Source organism: Zingiber officinale, chromosome 10A, assembly GCF_018446385.1.
Source record: "Zingiber officinale cultivar Zhangliang chromosome 10A, Zo_v1.1, whole genome shotgun sequence".
NCBI lineage: Eukaryota > Viridiplantae > Streptophyta > Magnoliopsida > Zingiberales > Zingiberaceae > Zingiber > Zingiber officinale.
Genome location: NC_056004.1, coordinates 30,788,688 through 30,813,436, shown reverse-complemented (window position 1 = coordinate 30,813,436; position 24,749 = coordinate 30,788,688). Strand labels below are relative to the sequence as shown.

The following is a 24,749-nucleotide window of genomic DNA, read 5'->3' as shown; positions in this document are numbered from 1 at the left end:
GTTCGGTTTACACATGAGCCCTATAAGTTTCAGAATTTAGCTAGGGTTTTTGGTTTGGAAAGATCTGATGTTCTTCAGAAGCTTCCCTGTGGTATTGAGTGGATCAATTCATTTATGTTCAGAATTAGGATTTGTTGGAGGTTAAGAGTAGCATGCTTGCTTGATTTCTTTCTTCTGATGTCGATTTTAGCATCCCAGTTGTAGCATTTCAACGTTACTGACATATATGTAATCAGTATTTCGAATTTTCAGTTTAGATCCGCACATCTCAATTATAGCACCTTATTGTTACTGCAATTGACCTTATAGAGTTGGCTAAAATTCAAAGCATTTCAAATTATGCTGGGAATTGTAAGCTACAGATGTGAACTTTGACTAGTAGTACATAAATAGATGCTTCACTAGGACAAGTAATCACTGAGGATAAGCTTAGAAGCACTAAGTTAACCCCGCATTACATGAATTGCAGTCCTATCTTTATGAAATTGTGAAGAACAACCCATTCCTTTTGTGCTATAAGTTGAGCAAGAACAACCACCAATTCATAGCAGTTTAGATCCTTTTTGTGTTGAGTTAGTAAGCATGATATTCTGTTAATCCCATGCAGCAACGATTCCTTTATTTTCTAGATTCTATTGCATGTCTAGTAGTTGAATTGGTTTGACTTTCATAGCATGCTTAAGTTGTTCTAGTTTCCTGTTTGCTATTGGAATAACATGAGCAGTTCTATTTTTATAGCATGCAGATTTTTATAAGTAAAGTATGCAGATTTTGATAGACTTAGTATGCAGATTTTTGTTAAGCTTTGCATGCAGATTTATGTTAGGCTTTGTATACAGATTTTCAGTACGTAGGGTGTGTTCTAGTGCACACCAAGTACTTGATAAAATGCTTAGCTCAATATAATGCTACAGTAGGCATTTTAATAGCTCAGTTAATGCAGTAGAAGCATTTAAAATAACTTATTTAGTCTTGCTTCAGCTTATATGGGACTACAGTCCAATGGGTGGGCTCCCACAGTCACCTCTAGGTTCAGATAACCTAGTTCTAGGTTCAGATAACCTAGTTAAAGCAAGGTAAGAAAATTAGCTATGAAATCAGTATTTTATTTTTAGCAGTGGCACTGTACTGGATTAGATATCCATTGGGTTGGGCTCCCACAGTCGTCCCTAGGTTTAGATAACCTAGTAAACCCTACTAGACTCGGAACTTGCAATCCCGGGTTTAGTTAGGGATGCACGTACAGTTGCCGGACCCATCAGCAGCATGATTATTATTTTAATCTATTATGTAAATAGTTTTCAAAACTTCATATATTAGTTATGTGAATACAAGTTAGACTCAGTTTAGCATTAATTAGTTCAGCTTATGTATCAGTTCAGTTTCCTATTGATACACATGATAGTTCTATGATTAGCTATACATGTTTAGTATTTCAGTTAGTATGATTCCTTTATTGGTTTATGAGCATGATTAGCTATACATGTTTAGTATTTCAGTTAGTTAGATTTCTTTGCTATTTATGAGCATGATTAGCTATACATGTTTAGTATTTCAGTTAGTATGATTCCTTTATTGCTATTTATGAGCATGATTAGCTATACATGTTTAGCTTTTCAGTTAGTTGATTTCTTTGCTATTTATGAGCATGAGTAGCTTTGCATGTTAGCATTCAGTTTTAGCATGTTTTATTTATATACATGCATATCGAGTTTTTGTGAGTAGGATAGCGCTCACTAAGCTTTTAGCTTATAGATACTATTTTCCTCCTACTGTAGATAAAGGAAAAGCTAAAGTATAAGGAAGAAGGCGACAAGGAGATGCTGTGACGGTGTGTGATGTGTGGACTATGGAGATCCTTGAGACTTAGCTAAAGAACTCACTTAGTTTAAGATTTGTTATGTTTCCTTTTCTTTTCTCCTTAATGCTATGATGAAGTTGAGATTGTAATTGAGTCTATTCCGCACCTTGTTATGTTTTATTGTTGGAGTATTGTTTGTTTACTATTGCTAGAGTAGTTTCATTCTTCTTATTGAGTTATTATACTGCGTGGTTGAGTGATTATATGTTCCAGCCGCCTGTGGCTGAATATATATTATTTGTATTGTTGATTTGGTCACCGGTACAGGGGAGATTCTGCCGAAATTTTTCGGTAGGGTTTCCATGTGATTTTTAATCATACCGGTTAAGTAGAGTTAGTAGTCAAGTAACGGTCATCCTTAGAGTGTAGTAGTAGTAAGAAGGGTGGTTGTTACATCTGTTATTATGGAAGCGTGTACTCTTAATCATGATATAATAACAAGCACATATACTTAGTATTTATTTCTTTGGTTTATCAAAGGGTGTGATTTAGCTCGTTAAATCAATAGACCCGATAAGTTGGGAAATGATATTATTTATATGGTGTGTTATTGATAATAGAATGAAACTGTGTCCTAGTAATCTAGGTTGATGATGCCCCCTTGAGGAGCTTATAAGGATTGTCATGTAAACCCTGCAGGTGGACTTAGTCCGACATGACGATAAGGTTGAGTGGTACTACTCTTGGAGCTAGATATTAATTAAGTGAGTTGTCAATAACTCATTTAATTAGTGGACATTCAATATCTTAAACACAGGGAGACTAACACACTCATGATAAGAAGGAGCCCATATAGTAATATGGGATTGGTGCGGTAGTGCAATAATAACTCTTTAATGGAATGAGATATTATTGATGAACTTGAGTTGGGTGTTCGGGGTGAACACGGGAAGCTTAAGCTCATCGAGAGATCAAAACCAATTCTTCCTCTCGGTCCCTATTGTAGCCTCTTATTTATAAAGTCTTATATCCACCCAAACCCAACTTCTTACCCACCTTAAGGTGGCCGGCCAAGCCAAGCTTGGAGCTCCAAGCTAGGGCCGGCCAAACCAAGGTTAGATGGGTTCAAGTTGTGGCCAGCCTTAGCTTGGAGCCCAACCAAGGGTGGCCGGCCTCATTGAATTCAAAATGAAGTTTTATTTTGTAAAATCTTTTCTTTTATAGAGATTCATCAAAAGGATTTAAAAGGATGATTTTAATATAAAACTTTCCTTTTTTAGATCGGTCATAAAAGGAAATAAAAGGAAGTTTTTATTTTGTTGAAAACTTTCCTTTTATGTTGGTTTTAAAAGAGAATTTTAAATTTTAAAATCTTTCCTTTTATAGCTTTCTACGAAGGAATAAAAGAGAGATTTGAAATCTTTCCTTATTTGTAGTTATCTATAATGTGAAAGAAAGATTTTAATTTTTTGATAAAACTTTCCTTTCTAGAAACCATGTTTTATTTTAAATCTTATCTTTTATAGATATCCATAAAAGGATTTAAAAGAGAGAGATTTTAATTTATAAAGCATTCCTTTTAGAACTATCCATAAAAGGGATTTTTAAAAGAGAGATTTTAATTTTTGTTTAAAATCTTTTCTTGCTTGGAGAACAAGCATGTGGCCGGCCATGACAAGAAGAAAAGGAAGTTTTAATTTTTTGTTTTAAAACTTTCCTTTTTAGTCATTGGCAAGGAATATAAGGAAGTTTTAATTATGTTTAAAACTTTCCTTATTTGCCAAGACCAAGGAATATAAAAGAGAGGGTAGAGGTGCCTCACCTCACAACAATACATCTTCTATTCCTCTCCTCTCTTCCTTGGTGGTGGCCGACCCTTACTCTTTCTCTCTTCTCCTTTGTTTTCCCTCTTGGTGGTCGGCGGCATATTGGTGTGGAGATCCATTGATGGCCGGTTGCTTGAAGGAGAAGAAGAAGAGAAGGAGGTTCTCTTATCTAGCATCCCTTGGAGGAAAGTTGGTGGTCGAACTTCATCATCTCTTGGAGAAAGTTGGTGGCCGAAACTTGAAAGGAAGAAGAAGGCTTGGGTGGATGATGTGTGTAAATATTATGATCTTCTACGCATGTTTTAGCGCACATTCACTTGACTTATGCACATATATTCTTCACATGATCGCATCTTTTATCTTGTATTCATCATTTCTATTGTTTTGTTCGGATATCTTCTCTTTGTTTGGTTTTATGTTGACAGGAAAGATTTTTAGAGCTTGAACGGAGAGTATTGATGCACCGGAACCAACTAGACAACACGACCGTGCAACCCTGCACGACCTGTGGCCAGACAGGAGAGGAAGAGCACACGACCGTGCAATCCTGCACGGTCATGCGACTAAAACAGTGACCAGTCAGCACACGGCCGTGCAACCCTGCATGGCCGTGCCACCCCAGGCAGAGAAGGAGATTTGCACGGCCGTGCTCCCCTGCACGGCCGTGCACCCCTGCACGACCGTGCCCTAGGAGATAGAGCCCAGGGGCTACACCACCGTGCGACCCTGCACGGTCGTGCAACCATGCACAGAACCGGAGAAGGGCACGACCGTACCACCCTTACACGGTCGTGCCGCCGCGGCCAAACCCTAAGGATATATAAGGGTTTTAACCCTTTTTGTCAAGGGGGAGACGAGCTGTCAGGGAGAAAAAGATCTTGGAGCAATTCTACGTCGCTTTGGACCGCCGTTCAGCAAACTTCCTCCACCACATCGACTCCAGAAGCAGAGAGTTGGATCCGAAGGCCACTCTTTGACATCCGATAAACATATCCCCTCTTACTTGCTAAGAATTATATGTTTGTCTATACTATGTTTTTGGATATTTCTCTAGCATTCATGGAGTAGATCCCTCGTTCTAGGATTAGGGAGTAGTCATGGTACGGATTGATGTAAAACTCGTATTGTGTTTATACTTGTTGGATGAACTTTCATGTTTTGTTTCAATTGCTAATTGCTTACTTTTGATTGTGAAGAACTTGTCAGCCTCGTAGAGGATTACCTCTAGATCGTATACCCGAGGGGCTCTAGTGACAGGGGTAACCCATTCACGGACATCTAGGATATCTCCTTGAGAGGAAGGCAGATTCTCCCCAAGGGAGCGAGAGACCAGGCTTAGCTCTACTCACTATTCTTAATTTACCAGTTAGAGTTATGCCCTCAAGATTTGCTAAGGTGCCTTAGTGACAGGGGTAAACCGTGACAGGACTTCTTATGGCATTACCCTATTCTGGCGCTTGAGAATACCTGCTTAGCTTCCGGCAATAGCAGGAATAAGGACAGCGAGAGTAAGACAAACTGAGACACATCAATACTACCACGACGAAACCGCCCCTCTAGAACTCCTCATCACCAAGTGAATATTTCGACCTTGCAACTCTCGACTCTCTCCCTCTACCTTTCTTTTCCCTTAGCCTGATCAATACCATTGGTAATCTAGCTAACCATAAGTGATCGATTGCTAGTGCTTATAGCCAGTCCCTGTGGGATCGATATTTTTATTACTAACGACGAATCCGTGCACTTGCGGAATCGTAACAGTGGATTCTCGTCTTGGTAGATCGTCGCCCACACAACGTCCGAGATAAGAAGAGGGATACAATAGAAGATCAAGAGGTCTATAAGTTACAAGAGGTATAACTAGTTATTAGTTTCAGCATCATAACTAGTTCATCTTTTGTATAGATCTTGAAAAACCAAATACAAGAGTTTATCGATTTTAATTATCGTTTTTGTTATTGATTTTTGTTTCAATTTCATGTTTTGATAATATGTTTCTATTGAGGTCACTATTGTTAAACCTTGTTTACTATGAGAAGTTTAAATATCCGATTTCTTTGAAAGACTTTTTCTAGGCAGTGGTGGATGATCCCATACCCAAGAAGGCCTAGTGCCTCGCCACGTTTGACCTGGAAGCCGATCCTTGAAATAGATATTTGATCAACTTCTGTAATATGGTTTAACTTAGGAAGATCACATCGGTTGAACTTGAAGTAAGAATGTTAAGTTTCGTTCCCAATTCAAGTTTAACTTCTAAAGGGAAAATTTGGATTAATAATGTTAAAAATCGTTTGTAATCTAAATTTAACTTTAGTAGAACACATGGGTAGCTAGAATAGTTCTATGCTTGTACAAATTTTTGTACAGGGGAACTAGGACGGTATTCTGAGTAGAAACCAACATTAACAACATACGATCAACCGAAGGAAGGGTTAAAGGACAATGGTGCCTTCATACGCCCGACCGATTAATCTTGGTCGGCAAGGTATGATCGTCCGGGTTCAATAGATAGGCCAAGTATGAGAAGTAGATTGAACATAAAGGTCTTCAACCTTATACGGTTTCTGGCATATTTATAATAGTAAAGTCCTGGTCGAGTATAAATAACCAACCGAGTATAGAATATCGACCGAGACTAGTACAAACAGAAGATATTCCTCATATATGCAGAATGAGCTTATGTGACTAACCAGGTATATGTAACAGGTGAACCATAACCATATATACAATCATATGACAACTTAATTAAATTGGTGGCAAATAGCTTCTAGAAGTCTCCACAGGTATGCTAAACGACAAAGAAGGTACATCTGGGGTAAGAAAAAGATTCCTTAAAAACTATTATTGCAGTTTTGGCTTATGTCATCTCTTAACAAATTTTAACAAACTGGGGTCCACCTCATGACTGTGGAGGTTATATGAGGTGGAATAAAAAGGGGAATCCTCTCCACTGGCAAGGTACGCAAACATACGTATTGCATTCGAACCAAACCCTAATTTTCATCTTCTTCACTACTTCTTCTTCCTCTTGTCGGAGACTAATTTGAGTGTCAGAGGGCCTAGCCAGGGATTCCCACCCAGGTCTTAGGTCACTAACGCTTTGTCGGTTAGCCTCATTGTGTGCAGGAAGACGAGGCCATCTACTGGATTATTGAGTCTTGATTGATCCATGGTGTCACCTCGCCTAAATTCCTTTTTGCGAGGCATTATTCATAGATCTGCTTTGGTTTTCTCGGATCGATCGTTCTGTATTCAAGCGTCGGTAAGGTCCGTTGTGGGTTTCTCCGACTTTTCCTCGTTCATCAACATCAGAGTTGTTATTCGTCACCACTCATCATCGCCCAGTGCTTCATCTCGCAAACTCTCAGACAGGATCATATGTAATGCAATATGTCTAGTCTCTGGCGTAGTGCATAAAGGAAGAAAGACTGTGATGTTCGCATCGTCGCAATATCATGAGATGTGATCAGCAAAATGTAGGGGTAAGGACTCTATACAAGACATAATCTTGAACCCTGAGAGAGAGAGAGATCTGAAGTCTATTACAGTGGGTACTCTCTTCTCCCAAAAAAATATATATGGATAGTATCCAATATAATATGGGAGTAGGATTCACCAAAAGGCAAGTCCCTACTAGGGTAACACAAAAATAGACATGCAGACTGCCTAAGTCCCAAACTATCATACAATAAAGTAAGTGAGAACATAAAGTCCTTACTAGTTACTCTGGTAGAATATGTCAAGTCATCTATCTTAACTAAATTGTTATAAAATTAGCACATAGGTCTAGATTGACTGAATAACTACAATAAACCAATCTATCTAACTTATAGTAATCTATAACTTTATAATAGGGGTACAATAGCGAGAAAAAATGTCCTACTTAATTACCTAGATTTTAATACAACATATATACGATCCAAAAAATCTAGCCTAAGTCGCTCAGTTTGGAATCTGGCATTGGTAGAGGGGACACTACTAGAACTAGCATGGGACGAATTAATGTTTCGTCGTGTCCTAAAGTGATACATACATGTAAATATTCAAAGAAAACATGTAAATATAAGGAAATAAATATTTAGATAGAGTTAAAGGATACCTAGGAGACATATTTGAAGTTTAGGAGGTGAAAAGGGCAAAAGGGGGTGAAGAAATTGGCTAGAGGCACGTTCCCGAAGTTGTTTTTGCGAATAGAGAAACCCTTTGTTTACTGTTAAAATCAGGATTGGAGGCACCTTCAAGCTGATGGAAGGCGTCTTCCATGCCTTATGGAGGGTGCCTTCAAAGTTGATGAAGGCGCCTTCAACTATTTTGGTGAGAGTTTTGTTGTCTTACTACGGGGTGCCTCCAACTCAACTAGAAGCACCTTTGATTTTTTCTGATTTTATTTTATTTTATTTTATTTTTTTTAGGTTAATTATTAATTCATTTTAAGTAAGTTAAATTAAGTTGAATTGATTTTGATTTGTTAAATAACTTAGAGTTTAATTGATTTTAATTATAGTTAAGTTAAGTTAAGGTTTATGTTTAATCAAGTTAGGGTTTTAATTATTTTGATTAAGTCCTAATTTAGGTGTGAATTTTAATTAATCTTAATTTAAAGTTTTAGGTTAAGTTTTACCTTTAATTTTAATGTTAATTTTAAGTGTATGTTTTAATTTTAAGTTTAAGTTTAATTTAAATTTTAAGTTTAAGTTTAATTTAATTTTTGAATTTTAAATTTTAAATTTAAATTTAAGTTTTAAGTTTTAAGTTTTTAGTTTAATTTTAATTTTAAATTTAAGTTTAATTGGAATTTAAAATTTTAAGTTTAAGTTTAAGTTTAAGTTTAATTTGAATTTGAATTGGAATTTAAATTTAAATTTAAATTTAAATTTAAGTTTTAAGTTTTAAGTTTTAAGTTTAATTTGAATTTTAAGTTTAATTTAAATTTTAGGTTTAGTTTTAATTTTAATTATAAGTTCTGATTTTAATTTTAAATTTAATTTTGATTTTAAGTTTAAATTTTAATTTTGATTTTAAATTTAAGTTTTAATTTTAATTTGAATTAATTTTAATCTGAACTTAATTTATTTAAGTTAGCTTTTGGTTAAATTTGAATTCTACTGATTAGCTCACCTAGTCTAATTTTTGAGACGAAGGTATTCATGTAGTTTTGTGAGATAAATTAGTTGAATTTTTATTCGAAGATAGTTTGATATCGTGTTAGATTTAGGTTTAACCGTCAGTCAATTAAATATGCATTTCAAAAATCGGCTTCCAGCCTATGGAGAGGCATAGGGGCCTTCTTGGATATCGGAGCAACGACCACTTTTAGACAAAGTCTTTTTAAGAAATTGAACATTCAATTTTCCTATTGATAAACCTTGGCCTAACTAATCTAGGGTTTGGTGAGGTAGCTTCGGTTAGTTTCACTTAGCTAAGTAAACCAAGAAGGGTACGTCTTACCCTACTTGACTCCCTAGTCTAAGCTTCCCTAACGTACTATCTGTCAGATTTTGAGGGATGCCCTAAGGTAATTGCCTTACGACTTTTACTGAATATAGATTCACTATTCGAGTGCATATTATATGTTTGATTGCCTTAAACTCATTTACTGAATATTATGTGTTTTCTCACTGGCTGGAGACATTGGGATGTCGAGAGTTAAATGTGGATGCTAGTTATGATACTAGTTCATTGGAGTGATTAGCTATAAGACTTCATATGGTTATATATATATATGGATATGCTTGTGAAGCTCTTACTATAGCTCGAGTGCAAGTTTCCTTCGACTTGAGGTATATAAGTCATCTTGGTCATCAAGACTTATACTTTGACATCTAAGTAACCACATCATTGAGATGTGGACCCAGGATGATTGAGTATAAGTCGAAATGCCCGAAGATGTTTGGATAGCCCATAGAGGATTCACCACTCCTTGTGAGGAGACGTATACCCTATGGTCACTCGTTAGGATTATTATTCAAAGTCTTTGGCAAAACATCACATGTTAAGAGTACGAGACTCTTGTACACATGTACGAGTAATTTGAATTCGTAGAACGAGGAAGTATTATTTGGGCTAGGTGTGCCGTAGTCAGTCTAGTGGGGATAGACACATATACCATGTCCTGAATCAAGTGGATATAAGACGAGTGAAAGAAATAAGGCACGACTCACTGTAGCTGTTGAAGAATTTAGAATTAGTTCTAAGATCAACTATAATTTTTCGACTAATTGGAGATCATGATGTACTATTAGGTGTCACTCATGATTGTTGTTTAATTAAGTAGTTAATTATGGACAACCAAGATAAACCAGGAACCTATTGGGTCACACGTACTAACGAGTATCTAAAAGACATAAAATAAGTTAAAGAATATGATTCTTAGATCAAGAGATAAATGTTTGGTTGTGCCATACATAAGACAAATATGAAAATATTTGTCATGATGGAAGCGCGGATGAGCTATATCTCTTATGGTAGAGTTGAACCATATTTGGTTTAATCATGACTTAGTTATGAACCAATTTAATTTAGTTGTAAACCAAACCAAGGGGTTAATAGGTTAATTTTTAGTTAAGGGATAATGGGTTGAATTTGTGCGTTCTAATCCAACTTATTAAAGAGGATTATATATAGATGTAATTGAGAGATAATTAGATACAAGTTTCATTATTTGGTTGATTGACTTTTGGAAATCCAATCCTCCTCTCCCTCTCCTCTCTCTCCCGCCGGCAACAAGAGGGTTGCTCCTTCTTGTTACCGTGACCACTATAAGAGAGAAAAACTCTCCTTTGTGTGCTTCTCTTCTTCTTCTTCTTGATCTCTCTTCTTCATTCGTGGTTAGTAACTTTCGAAGGAGAGGCTTGTACTCAAGGAGTTGTTTTGAGGAGCTCGGCGTGGATACGAACAAAGGCGAGGTTCAACAATGTCGCTATAGTTGATGCCCTTCTCGTTACATGTCATCCGTAAGATATACCTAGCATAAATTTACTTTCCGTAAAATTTGAATTATGCGATCATGTTTGACATGTTGCATCCTTGTATGCGTGTGGTGTGTGTGATGTAATAATTAGAAATTATTATTATTTTATTTTTCCTTGTGCATGTTTACGAAACGTGTTATAGCACGCGCCCATATCGGGCATATCCGAACAATGGTATTAGAGTCTGATCGTGCTTCGACATGATCATAAAATTATTTTACGGTTTGTAATTAGTGTTGTAATTAATTTTAATTTTTTTCTAGAATTATTAAGACTTTTTTTTATTTTTGGAAATTTCCTAAATTATTAGGAAATTCTATTTTTGGAAATTTTTTGATATAATTTTAAAAAATAAATTTATAAATATTCTATTAATTTAGAAATGATCATTTTTAAAATTTTCTAAAATTTTAAGAAATATTCTATTTATGAAAATTTTCCTAATTTGTTAGGTAATACCAAATATGGAAAGATTATAAAATTAAAAAAAAAAATCCAAAAATGAGATATTCTAAATTAAATTATAGAATTAATCTTTTATAAAATTTTTAGATTTATTAAAATATTTTATTTTTAAAAATTTTCATAAATTGTTAGGAAATACCAAATTTAGAAAGATTTAAAAAATTATTAAAAATCTAGATTTGAGATCTTCTAAATTAAATTATAGAATTAATCTTTTCTGAAATTTTTATATTTTTTAAAATATTCTATTTTTAGAAAGTTTTATAAATTGTTAGAAAATACTAAATTTGAAAAGATTTGAAAAGTCATTAAAATTCAGATTTAAGATATTCTAAATTAAATTATAAAATTAATTTAATTTTTCTAAAATTTTTGAAAATTTTGGATTTATTAAAATATTTTATTTTTGGAAAATTTCTTAAACTATTAGGAAATACCAAATTTAGAAAATTATAAAAAAAATCAGATTTAAATTATTTTATAATAAATTAAAAATTATTAATTATTTATTTCCTAAATTATTAGGAAATTTGTTTCTAAAATAATTAAATATTCTTGATTGCTTGAAAGATTTTAGATGAAATATATTAATTAAATTAAAAAATTAGTTTTCTAATTTGATTAGATAAATCTTGATTTATTAAAATTAGATTTATAATATATTTTTATTTCCAAAATAGAATTATAATATATGTAAATTTATGTCATGTTCATACTATATTGTATGCCTTGTAGATGCATTAATTATGGCATGATGGCCATGCTCTTTCAGCCGTGTACCTACATTTACCTTCCTCCATATCCGTGGGACCGACTCTAGGGGAGCAGCTAATGTGGTGGTTTCACATTTTTTTTATTAATTATGACATGATTATATTTTGCCATGCGTGTGATGTCTTTAGATCTTACCATATGTATGATGTGTCATGCTATGCAATGTGTGCAATGTGTCATGTCATCATTTATGTCATACATGCGACGTGTCATGTTATCATTTATGTCATGCATGTAATGTCATGTAGATAGAATATTTGTATGATGTAGATGAGACCAAATCTCTTACACAATATTAAAACATACACCTTCCGTTAATATGGTAAGAACCAGAGTTTAAGTTCTTGTTTGAATTATTGGCCAAAGTCAAGCTTAAACTTAAAATTAAATATGTTTAAACCATAGAGATGCAATATTATGATTAATGGATCAGTTTTAAACTTGAAGCGTTGATTTGTTATGCTAAAGCTATGATCAATGTGAATAGAGGTGAAATTGGGTGATATGTATTTTATGTATATTTGTTAATGTGTTAACAACTCGATGTTTATGCAAAGATCAATAAGTTGCCAGTATAATGTGATAGTTGCATATAAGTGATATGTAATTGGTAAACTTGTTACCTACTGCTATAGCAAAGAATGACTTGTTGGCTAAAGTCAAAGTTATTCTTATCTGTAGTGGATATTAACCCACTTGGAGAAAACCTACCATCTTTCGAATTTGAAAATAAGGATATTTGAATTTGATAAATAAGTGAGCTTTTATGTAAATTGTTTACATAAATAATATCATGTTTCTCATACATTCTCATTTTTGTATTTCTAGGTTAATCATTTAATTATGACTTCTATTAATCTGCATTCAATTTTGGACTCGAGTAAACTAACTGGGCCGAACTTCTTAGACTGGTTTTGAAATTTGAGAATTATTTTCAAAGCTGAGAAACTAGCTTATATCATTGATTAGCCTCTTCCCACAAGTCTTGATGCTGATGCAACTGTGGAGCAATTGTTGGCCCTTCAGAAACATAAGGATGATTTTATACTTGTAAGTTGTATCATGCTAGCTGCTATGACTCCTGAACTACAGAAACATGCTAGCTACTATTATTTTATTTTTCACTATGCATGTTTATGAAACGTGTTTTAGCACACACCCGCATCGGACATATCCCAACACTATCATCTCGCCCTACCCTGGTACTAGGTTGGATAAAAGTCAAGTTATCTTTTTAAATCTAGTCTTAATTACCCAGTTGAGTAAACTATTATTTTAGAGGTGCCAACTAGTTTCGTGCCTCCCCTGAATTATTGAACTTGAGTTTATTTTAAATTTTAGGTTTATGCCGATTTATTTTATAGTTGTAATAAACTTGATTATAACTTGTGTTTAAATTGAATTTGTGATTATTTGATTTAAATTTTATTTATTTGATTTAGATTTTAAGTTTAGATTTGAATTTGTAGGTTTGAGTTTGAATTATTTCTTTTTGTTTTCAGGTAGTGAATTCTATTTTTAGGTATATAGTATTGATTGAGTCCTACTTGCTTGGTTATATAAGCTTTTAGAACCCAAGCTTTGGTTTGTTTTTTATTTTTGGTAATTAATGAAATAAATGATTTATTTGTTGAGTTGGGTTTATATTCGAGTTCGGATTTATTATATATAGTTTTTTGTGATCGAAGGATTAAGTCTAAATTCTTTAATCTTGTTGTGAAAATTTCTAATAATCTTTTAAGTTTATTGACTTCACTTTTTAAAATATAATTTTCCTCCTCAAGTTTTATAGCTTGATTTAGGTTATCATTTATTGTTTGAGAATTAATTTATTTCTTAAGGTGTTGATTTTTCTCAAGGAGTATTTTATTTTATTTTTTAGATTTAATTAATTTTTTATTTAGGCATGCGATAATTTTAAAATAATTTTTAGTTAAAATAGATTGTAATCGTTAGAACTTTCGGAAACAAGTATAGATTTGTGGTTTGATTTACATTCGGACTCGCCTTCTTGATCTGAGTCGCATTCCGAATCAGGTCTGGTTACCATGAGCGCAAGGTAGTTGTGATGCTTCGATTTATCGTTATTCGATTCTTCCCAAGATGACTCATCCCAAGTCGCTTTGAGTGCCTTCTTTCTTCTAGTTGTCTTGGTTTTTCCCACTTTTAGTTTTGGACACTCGTGCTTGTAGTGTCCTTTCTTGTTACACCTGTAGCATGCATGTGATGTTGGCTTTGTTGTTGTTGGAGGTAGACTTTTGCAGATCTTTCTTGGTAAAGTCTTTCTTTCTCCTAGTGAACATTTTTCTTACCAAGTTCACCAAGTATTCTTTATTGTAGTCTGAGTCAAATTTAGTTTTTGTTTTAGGTTTGATTTTGGACTTTGCTTCTTTAGAGGAACCTATAAGGAAAGCAATACCTTTCTCGGCCTATTTGAAATTAGTTTGCTCGTGTAGTTCTAATTCACAAAATAACTCATCTAATTTTAATTTAGAAAGGTTTCTGGAAATTTTATAGGCATCTTCAATAGATGCCCATAATGTATTCCGAGGAAACGAGTTTAGGGCATATCTTATAACGTCTCGGTTCTCCATATGGTGGCCCATCGTGTGGAGTTCATTGAAAATGTCCTTGATCCTTACGTATAGTTCGTTAGTTGTCTTTCCTTTCTGCATTTTAATATTAAATAAGTTATTTAGCAAAAGGTCACGTTTCGTTACCTTGGCATTAGTCGTTCCTTTGTGTAACTCGATGAGTTTGTCTCATAATTTCTTTGCGCTCTCGTGTGGGCTAATGTAGTTCAGTTCTTTCTTTTTGAGTCTGCACTAAAGGGAATATACAACTTTGAACTCAATTTGCGCATTCTTTTTCATCTCAAGGTTCTAACTTTCTGGATCGAGAGGTGCTTTTGTAGCTTCATCCATTGGCACCTTGTATCCTTGTCAAATAGTGAACCACTGATTGATGTCAGTCTTGAGGTATACTTCCATCCGCTTCTTCTAATATGAAAAGTCGTATTCGTTAAAAAGCGGGGGATGAGTGGTACTATATCCTTCATTTTAGGCCATGTGATTACTGAAATATGAGAAACTTAAACAGATACCAAGACTTGGTCTTGGGTTAAGTAGTGTGGGAAGAAGAGGAGAATAAAGCTTGAGTGGTGCTGCACCAATTTTGATCAGTTAAAAAAAAAGCAAAGCGAAAAACTTATCTGAAAAGGCAACAGTATCAGTTTAGATTGATTAGAAAAACTTAAAATTGAAAAAAAAGAAAGAAAATAAACCCCCTGCTTGATTGGTGGTTGCACTAATTTAGAGCTAACATCACTCTGATACCACTTGTAGGATCGTTGTGCATGTGAGAGGTGGGCCGGGGGGGGGGGGGGGGGAATCACGTGGTTTTATAAAAAAACTATCTTTTCATTTTTTTAAAAAATGCCAGTACGTAGCAGAATAAAATAAAGTAAAAATTGAAAAACAAGAACTAGAGGAGTTACTTGGTTTGGAGCTTTCAGTGACTTCTACTCTAAGACCAACAATTTCTCGGACCGTATTAATCGAAAATCCACTAAAAACCTCTTCCTGAACCACCGGAAGAGGGAATTGAGTACAATAGAAAATTAAGGATATGTGTAACAATCTACCTTTTTCTTTATGCAGTAATTAAGCACTTAATTAAAACTATCGTTACCCAACATTTGAAGATTATTGGATCGAGTTTGGTGTCAGACAACTTCTTGGTAGTAATAGAGTGTAGTAGCATCACAGTGCAGCGGGATGACGAAATAAGCAACTGGAATCTTGAAAGATGGCTTTAGAAGTTGTGTTTGAGTTGTGTCTTGATGGCTGCTCGAACATGGCTTATATATATTGTTGAGGGCACCTCTAGCTTCGTCCAAGGTGCCTCCTACAACAACTTCTATTCCCTTAGCTTCAGAAACGATAAAATATGCAACCTACATATTTTATCCTCTGGAGGGTGCCTTCAAAGCTCTCCGAGGCACCTCCAGCGCCAAGCTTTAAGGCGCCTCCATCTGCATGGGTGGTGCCTCCCACCCTTCTGTGTGGGGACTTCAACCAAAGCCTTCGAGGTTCCTCCAGCAGCACAGGAGGCGCCTCGAGCACTGTTCACCCGAGTTTTATTGTTATTTTTGTTCTTGCATAAGTTAGTTCAATAGAAAAATATCTAACATGTAAAATTGAGTTAGCACAATGATAAAATAATGTTATTAATTAGATGCTGTCTGTTTAAGACCATAGTTTAATTAAGGTCTCAGTTTAGAGATCCAAAATGGACCTAAACTAAACCTGTACCTAAATTCTCAAATTGAGGCTCATCTTCATTGGAACACTCTCCTCTAGTGACTTACCTTACTTACTATGAAGAATCAATTGACTCTACTTTGGTCCACCAGGTCTTCTCACTAGTTGTCAGGTCCGCAGAGCCAACTGAATTTCGACAAGCTGTCAGGTCTCGTGGACCCAACCAAGCATTATGCTAGTATCGAGTCACTCCTTGACCTATATGGAATTCTACACTAGCTATCAGATTCTCTAGACCTAGCTAGATTTTAGCCTATTGTCAGACCAGTCAAGTTCTACACACTTGTAGAAATGTTAGATCATAACATATATAACTTTAATTCATTTGTCATTCATCAAAACTTAAATTTGATCATTGGTGTTAATTGCACTAACATAATCTATCAAGCTCGGTCGACAACGTACGAGTATCTCCCGCCTGACTAAACAGTAAGACAATGAACAAACTCAAGTCTAGTTAGTCAGGAGTCTTCTTCGACTAGAATTGAAGGGGAGGTTTATGATACAGGGAATAAGGCATGACCCTAGAGATAGTACAGGGACGACAGCTAAGATGACGTGACAGTCAAAAGTTAGGAGGAGATGGCGGTTAAGGTCAATGACTATATGTCCAAGCAGACTACTCCCATACGTTCAACCGGCTCCATGCCAATCGGACCCTACTTCTACTGGGTATAGCTCCCAGTCTACGCCCGATCATCTCTATACCGGTTGGACCCCATTTTACTTTGCGTAGTTTTCAGTCTACGTTAGGTTGACTCCATGCCGATTGGACCTCATTCTACTTTGCGTAGTTTCCAGTCTATGCCCGACCGACTCTATGTCGGTCACACCTCATTCTACTTTGCGTAGTTTCCAGTCTACGCTCGACCGACTCTATGTTGGTCAATCCCCATTCTACTTTACATAGTTTTCAGTCTACGCCTAGCCAGTTCCATGTCAGTCGATTCCATGTTGGAATCTTGAAAGATCACTTGTAGAAGTTGTGTCTTGATGGCTACTCGAACAAGGCTTATATAGATTGTTGAGAGCATCTCTAGGTTTGTCTGAGGTGCCTCCAGCAGCAACTTCTATCCCCTCAGCTTTGAAAATGATAACATCCACAACCTATGGATTTTATCCTTTGGAGGACGCCTTTAAAACTCTCCGAGGCTCCTCCAACGCCAAGCTTCATGACACCTCCATCTGCATGGGAGGTGCCTCTATGTCCTTATGCGCGGGGACTTCAACCAAAGCCTCCAAGGAACCTCTAGCAGCACAAGAGACGCCTCAAGCAGTGTTCACCCAAGTTTTCTTGTTATTTTTGCTCTTGCATAACATGTTAATTCAATAGGAAAATATCTAACCTGTAAAACTGAGTTAGCACAATGATAAAATAGTGTTATTAATTAGATTTTGTATATCCGAGACCAACATCTAGTTAAGGTTTCAATTTAGGGATGCAAAATGGATCTAAACTGGATTTGTACCTAAAGTCCCAAATTGGGACTCGTCCTCACTGGAACACTCTCCTCCAGTGACTTACCTTACCATGTAGAATCACTTGACTCTACTTTGATCCACTAGGTCTTCCCCTAGTTGTCAAGTTCGTAGACTTAATAGGACTTTGGTAGCTGTCCTGTCCTGTAGACCTAGCAAGACTTTCCGCTAGATGGATCACTCCTTAACCTATTTGGACTTCTACACCAACTATCAGGTTCTCTAGACCTACTGAATTTCAACCTGGTATTAGACTAGTCAAGTCCTACACACTTGGTAGAAAGGTTAGATCACAACACATCTAACTTTAATCCATTTATCATTAATCAAAATTTAGGTTTAATCATTAGTACCAACTGCACCAGCACAATCTATCAAGCCCAGTTGGCAACGCACGAGCATCTCCCGCCTGGTTAAACAGCAAGACAATAAACAGACTCAAGTCTAGTCAGTCGGTTAGGAGTCTCCTTCGACTAGACTTGAAGAAGAGGCTTGTGATATGAGGAATAAGGCATGAACCCAAGGTAGTATGGGGACGACAACCAAGATGATATGATAGTCAAAAGTCAAGAGGAGGTGGCGGTTAAGGTCAAGGACTATATGCCCAAGCAGGCCACTCCCATACGTTCGACTGGGTCCATGCCGATCGAACCCTACTTTTACAGGGTATAGCTCTGAGTCTATGCTCGACCGACTCTATACCAGTTGGACCCCATTTTACTTTGCATAGTTTCCAGTCTTTGCCCGGTTGACTCCGTGTCGATTGGACTCCATTCTACTTTGCGTAGTTTCTAGTTCACACCCGACCGACTTTATGTCAGTTGGACCCCATTTTACCATGCGTAGTTTCCTGTCTAAGCCCGACCGACTCTATGTCGGTCGAACCCCATTCTACTTTGCATAGTTTTCAGTCTACGCCCGATCGACTCCATGCCAGTCGGACCCCATTCTACTTTGTATAGCTCCTAGTCTACTCCCAACCGACTCAAGGCCGATCAAACTATTGCTAGGAGACAATACTGTTAGGGAATCATATCAACTTGTTAGACAGTAAAGACTGTTCGTCAAGGAATATTTCGATGCTCTGCCATATGCATGAAGCGGAACCTTTCTCCACCTAATGGAAGTTCGTCGTACATCCTTTATCCTCCGATATACCCTGACACTCGACATTCTCTGATGTCTGATGATTACGGAAGTTATGAAAGATAGTATAAAAGGGAGATCTTCTCCGTTGGTTAGGTACGCTCGCTCACTCGCACACATGCATCTACGACAGACTTTTTCCTCTCGGTCTCTTTTTGACTTGAACGTCAGAGGACCTACACCATGAACCTCTTCCTTGATTCTCACTCTAACACTCTCGGATGCTTGATCTATGATATACATGAAGATTGAGAGCCTGCATCGAATCCTCCAACCCCAAATGAAAATCTTCTCCCCACCATTGTTTTTATCTTTATCACCTGTTCCCACCATCTAATTCAGCTTTTGGATGGGAACACCAATAAACATAATTTTCAAAACTCTACGATATTGTTCTCTAATTAATTGCCTTCACATTTATTTTAGATATATTGACACGAAGTGTTTATAGCTGTACCTTCCACCTAATATTGAATAAACTAACGCTACGCTTCTCCTCAAAGTTGACCGCGTAATGCTTTTAATAGGGGTAAAATAGTCACGCTGATTTTATTTATTTATTAATATTTTTATTAAGCTTGATTCATTATCCACACTGATGATTAATCTCTCATCCCATCCCCATGTGCCTTGGTGCTAAAAACAGCTCCTCACTAATTTTAATTAAATTAGAATGTTCCAGATTAATGACCCTAATTTTATAATTAAGTGATTCTTAATTGGGGGGCCGCGTACGAAGGCGGTCCCACGAAACTGGAGATGGCGGTCCCACATAACTTGACGGGAGGCTCTGGGTCGGTCGGATGACAGCGTATGTGAATTCAAATAAGAAGGGCCCGTTTCGCATTGTCGAAAACCGCTGTATTTGGAATTTGGAAAAGTGGGAAAAAAGCTCCATTTTTTTTCTCTCTCTCTCTCGGAGGCTTCGTCGCTTCTTCGTAGAACGATCGAGAAGCAGAAGAAGCTACCTAGAGGGAGAAGGAGGAGGAGGTGAAGGCGAAAGGGATCAGCGACGACCGCGGGCGGTGATTCGTTCGGGGAGAGGAAGCTGACCGACCGTCTCGTTGCTTCTCCAAGCCTTGCGTTCAACCGGAGGTTTGAATGAATATGATTTCTGCCGTCTTGCTGTTTTGTTTCCCAGCATTCCGTTGTGTGTCGGATTTTTCGTCCTCTCTGTAATTAATCTGCTAGGTATGTCTTGTGGCTTCGATTTGTTTTCTGTTTTGTTTGATTTCGAACTAAAAAGTGAGGAAATTTTGGTTTGGGATGACTCCTTCTATGGTTTGTGAGTCGGAAAAGGAATTTGTCGTTCTTAGCTAGCTTTTCTTCTTCTTCTTCTTCTTCTTCTTCTTCTTCTAATTGATTAGAGGAGGGATTCTGTAGACGGCGCCTTTCTTTTCCGAGAAGTCCTTTTAGCTTTTTTTCCCCCTTTGTCTGTGTCGAGCCATCAAAGTTACTAATGTTGAGGCGCAACCTTTTTCTGAAATTTCTCTAATTAGTTGCTTATTTCTTTGACTGGAAGATTAAAGTTGTTTTCTTCCCCAAGTTGTTGATTGAATAATTTAGAGAGATTGCTAATTTTTGACTTAATTCATTGACAAGCATTTTTTTCATCATTTTTTTCTCTAAAAGTTTTAGATTTACCAAATGTCAATTAAGTTCATTCATAAAATCTGAAAAATTGTGTTTTCCAGGTCTGTTCTTCAGTTCCGGTTGAGCAGGAGAAAGGCTGCAACTTTTAGCTTCGATCATGGTTGCGTCTGTGGCTGCTTCTGCCTTCTTCCCAGTCCCATCTTCCTCGTCTGTGGTGTCATCCAAAGCATCAAGGGCCATTAATGAAACTCCTGAAAGTTTAGGCGTTCGAGGCATTGTAGCCAAGCCCGCCTCGTCATCTGGAGCTATGCAGGTTAAGGCTCATGCCCAAGCACCTCCTAAGGTCAACGGGACAAAGGTCGTCCTGAAATCTGAATCCCACACGATCGAGGAAGAAGCTCCCTCATCCTCAAGAACATTCTACAACCAGCTACCAGATTGGAGTTTTCTCTTTGCTGCCGTAACTACTATCTTTTTGGCAGCGGAAAAGCAATTTACACTTATTGACTGGAAGCCCAAGCGACCTGACATGCTTGCCGATGCATTTGGGCTTGGGAAGATCATGCAGGATGGAATGGTTTTCAGACAGAATTTCTCCATTCGGTCATATGAAATAGGGGCAGATCGAACAGCGTCTATAGAGACCTTGATGAATCATCTACAGGTTTGCTGGTGGATTATTGCTTGAATCACCTTCGGTTTAGCTTTCATTGTTTCAATTTTAGCAGTTGGTTTACATATTCCGCAGGAAACTGCTCTTAATCATGTAAGGAGTGCTGGGTTAATGGGTGCTGGCTTTGGCTCAACTCCTGAAATGAGTAAGAGAAATTTGATTTGGGTTGTTACCAAGATGCAAGCCCTTGTTGAACAATATCCTTCCTGGTATATTCTCTCTCTATATCAAAATCTTGGTATTTGTTTTATCATTAGTTACAAAAAAAAAGAGCAAAAAATCTTCCTTGTTTTGGGCTTCTAAAAGTCCATGCTAGAAACATTAAGCAAGCTTATGCCTTATGTGCCTGAGAAATTTTGTTCTCCATTTTTTGTTTTCTGATGGTTATTTTTTCTTGCAAAATATCAAATTGCCGTTGCAGTTTTGTCTCACATGTCAGTTCATACATTGAATTCACTGCAGAAGTACAAGCTAAAATTAAATCTGCTCTTACTTGCTGCAACTTAGCTTCAATAGTCCATGCCTGTGTGTCTATATTGGGCTTTACTATTAGGTTGAAATTCTAGTACTGTGTTTGTTAGGAGTTATCTCTTTTAGTGAAAACTACTCATTGATTCTACTATCATATATCTCAACAAACAATTTATGTCATTTGTTGTTTTGGATTGTATCCTTTTTAATTGTTCTGATCATGAGGCTGCTCTCTTTTATTAAATCAATGATTTATTTATTTATAAATTTTCTTCAATTATATTTTACTGCTTTGCTCAAGCAAATGAATTCTTGTACTTTTATAATATATTGCCATTGCCTATGCTATATCTTTCCTATAACAAGTTTAATATGCATTGTTTCTAAATTGTCTTCTTCTATCTATTTTAAGGGAAGATGTTGTTCAAGTGGATACATGGGTGGCTTCATCTGGGAAAAATGGGATGCGTCGAGATTGGCATGTTCGGGACTATCGAACTGGCCAAACTGTTCTGCGAGCAACTAGGTTAGTTCTGTAATGGCATTTTTTGTGCAGCAAATCTTTTCTTTTTAAGTAACTTGAAATTCTAGAAGTATGCGCATTCTCTTTCTCATTTGAAAATTTAATGTGGCTCCTGTGGTCTTCTTGACTGTGGCCTTTACATGCAGTGTGTGGGTGATGATGAACAAACAGACTAGGAGATTGTCAAAAATTCCAGAGGAAGTCCGTGCAGAAATAGGATCCTATTTTATGGACCGTGATCCTATTATAAATGACGACGGCAGAAAACTTTCAAAGCTCGAAGATGATAATGCAGATTATGTTCGAACAGGGCTAACTGTAAGTCTGGAACTTTGGATGTGTGTCTTTATTGTTTCAAGATTCCGTGAATATGATGTGTAAATATTTCTCCGTGTCAAATGCAGCCGCGGTGGGGTGATTTGGATGTCAACCAGCATGTTAACAACGTTAAATATATTGGATGGATCCTTGAGGTAATTTAATGCTACATTCGTTGATTAGAATTATGCATTTGACATTTTGAAGACAGTATTATGAATCTTTCTGGCACATTATATGAATTATTTTCAGCAATTAATTAAAGGGTGCATTTAAAGTTGTGAAATTCTCAAAGGCTTACCTAACTTTCAGATTACCCAAAGGGCACACACTTATTTTCCATTGTATCTCTCTGTGTTGGATTTCAAAGAATAGTACCACTGTGGTGTTGCATTTCAAAAATCATCTAAAACCAACACTTTGAAATCTCTAGCATACTGTGGTGCTGTTCTTTGAATGCAACGCCATTGTGATTGGCGGGAGGGGTAAAATGAAAAACAAGTGCGTCATTTGGGAAATCTGAAAGGTAGGTGCTTCTTTTGAAAATTTCACAATTTTAAGTGCGCTCTTCGGTCAATTGTCGAATTATTTTGATGTTAATGCTTAATAACAGTGTATCACATTGTGGTCGAGAACATTCTATTGAGCACTTGTCACTCGCTTTCCCTACCTTGTGTATATCAATTCCCTATAATTTTACAGTGCTATTATATCTTCTTTCTTCATACTCTTGGCAAACATCATCCATGTCTTAGATTTGGTAATCCTATTTTAGATGTGATTTTACTGTCTTAATCTCGTTGGCACACAAATTTACTAATTTGCAACCAGGAGAATCTTCTCAACTCTTCTAGTTGATGAAACATCTCAATCTTGTCTGTTTGTTAGTGTGTCACATGGTGTTGGGTCCATTGACTACCACTGGAGCATCACATGCTGCCTCTCTTTTCTCCCCTCTGTATCTCACGGCATTCTGGGCCTGCACCGCAATATGATCCGACTAAAAAAATGATTCAATTATTTCAAGTTGCATCTAATAGTGTTACTTTGTGGCGGACCACCCGCCAATGATTTGCAAGGAAAGACATGGATTGATCCAAAAGTGCTGTCTTTGCTTTGGATGCAGAGCGCGCCGATCTCAATCCTGGAGAGCCATGAGCTTTCAGGCATGACAATGGAGTACAGGAGGGAGTGCGGGAAGGACAGTGTTCTGCAGTCGCTGGCGGCCGTCTCGAGCAACCATTTGCCGGAGACTGGCTTGGAGTGTCAGCATCTTCTACGGTCGGAGAGCGGAGCAGAGGTTCTACGGGCACGAACGGAATGGAGGCCCAAGCGTGCCCAGGGTCTCCTCCCAAACACGGGCTCACTTCCGTGATACAAACATGGGATGGGATGTTCAAATACTCCTCTATTCTTTCACATCCTGTTTTTGACAGCCTTCTTTGACATCTTGCTCTTGAGATGCAAATATCCTAATGTGTAAACGGGAAGGCCACCTCGCTACACTGCTTTGTATTATTTGTTTGTTTGTAAATTTTCCTTCTAATTTGTGTAGCCTGCTTTCTATTTTAGATCCATCTTTACGACGATGGTTTTCTGCATGAGAAGAACCGAAGAAGTGTTGATGGAGAAGAGTTGAATGTAAGTGGTGATTGGGAAGCAATGAGCTCTACCCCTCATGCTCTGGGATGCCATTGTTCATTGTTGGAGCCAATTTCTTTTATATATCTCTATCCTAACTTGTCGATTGTCATTCAAAATATAATTGAGAGATCTATACATTGGTTTTTGTCGATTTTATTCAAATTGAATGCAAGTCTTAAGGAGAAATTATTTTCCAATTCGATTTACAAGAGAGCTTGGGCTTTAGGATCTCTATAAAATAAAGACAATGGACCATCTTTGATCAAGGGTAAGAAGACCCTCAAGGGATGTTCGATCGAGGTGTTCAAATGATTTAGGGTTCAAAGGCAAGGAACTCAAATTGAGAAGTTGAAGCTCCTAATGTTATGATCAATCTGAATGAAAGGTAAGGAGTGAATTTTCATGGGGTCAAATTAGTCATCTCTAAAATTAATCGCTACGAAGAACAAGACACTTGGTCTTCAATGAAACAAAAATAATAAATCAAATTATTAGTTCATGAATGTAGAGTTCATTGAATATAATGCTCTGGTTGAAGGCTTTACAACTAATGTAACAAAAGATGATTCGTTCGTTCACAGTATCCGGCCCGTTAATCTATTGTTAGATGAATATAAAAGAGGTAAATCATGAATGACTACTAACCATTAGTATAATGATCAAGATAGAAAGAAAGCTTTATAATGAAGCCACTAGACTAGATAGCTTACCCCTAATTATCTGTCGTATACCATTTTTAATGA

General features: G+C 36.6%; 1 protein-coding gene across 1 annotated transcript; it reads left to right on the top strand.

Moving 5' to 3' along the window:
- Nucleotides 1-19,634: 19,634 nt before the first annotated feature.
- LOC122027139 (palmitoyl-acyl carrier protein thioesterase, chloroplastic-like) lies at nucleotides 19,635-23,916 on the top strand. The gene is made up of 7 exons (XM_042586013.1): nucleotides 19,635-19,879; nucleotides 20,479-21,041; nucleotides 21,126-21,259; nucleotides 21,934-22,047; nucleotides 22,191-22,362; nucleotides 22,449-22,517; nucleotides 23,489-23,916. Exons 2-7 carry the CDS (start codon nucleotides 20,535-20,537, stop codon nucleotides 23,735-23,737), a joined length of 1,245 nt encoding a protein of 414 aa, XP_042441947.1. The 5' UTR covers nucleotides 19,635-19,879; nucleotides 20,479-20,534; the 3' UTR covers nucleotides 23,738-23,916.
- Nucleotides 23,917-24,749: the final 833 nt, after the last annotated feature.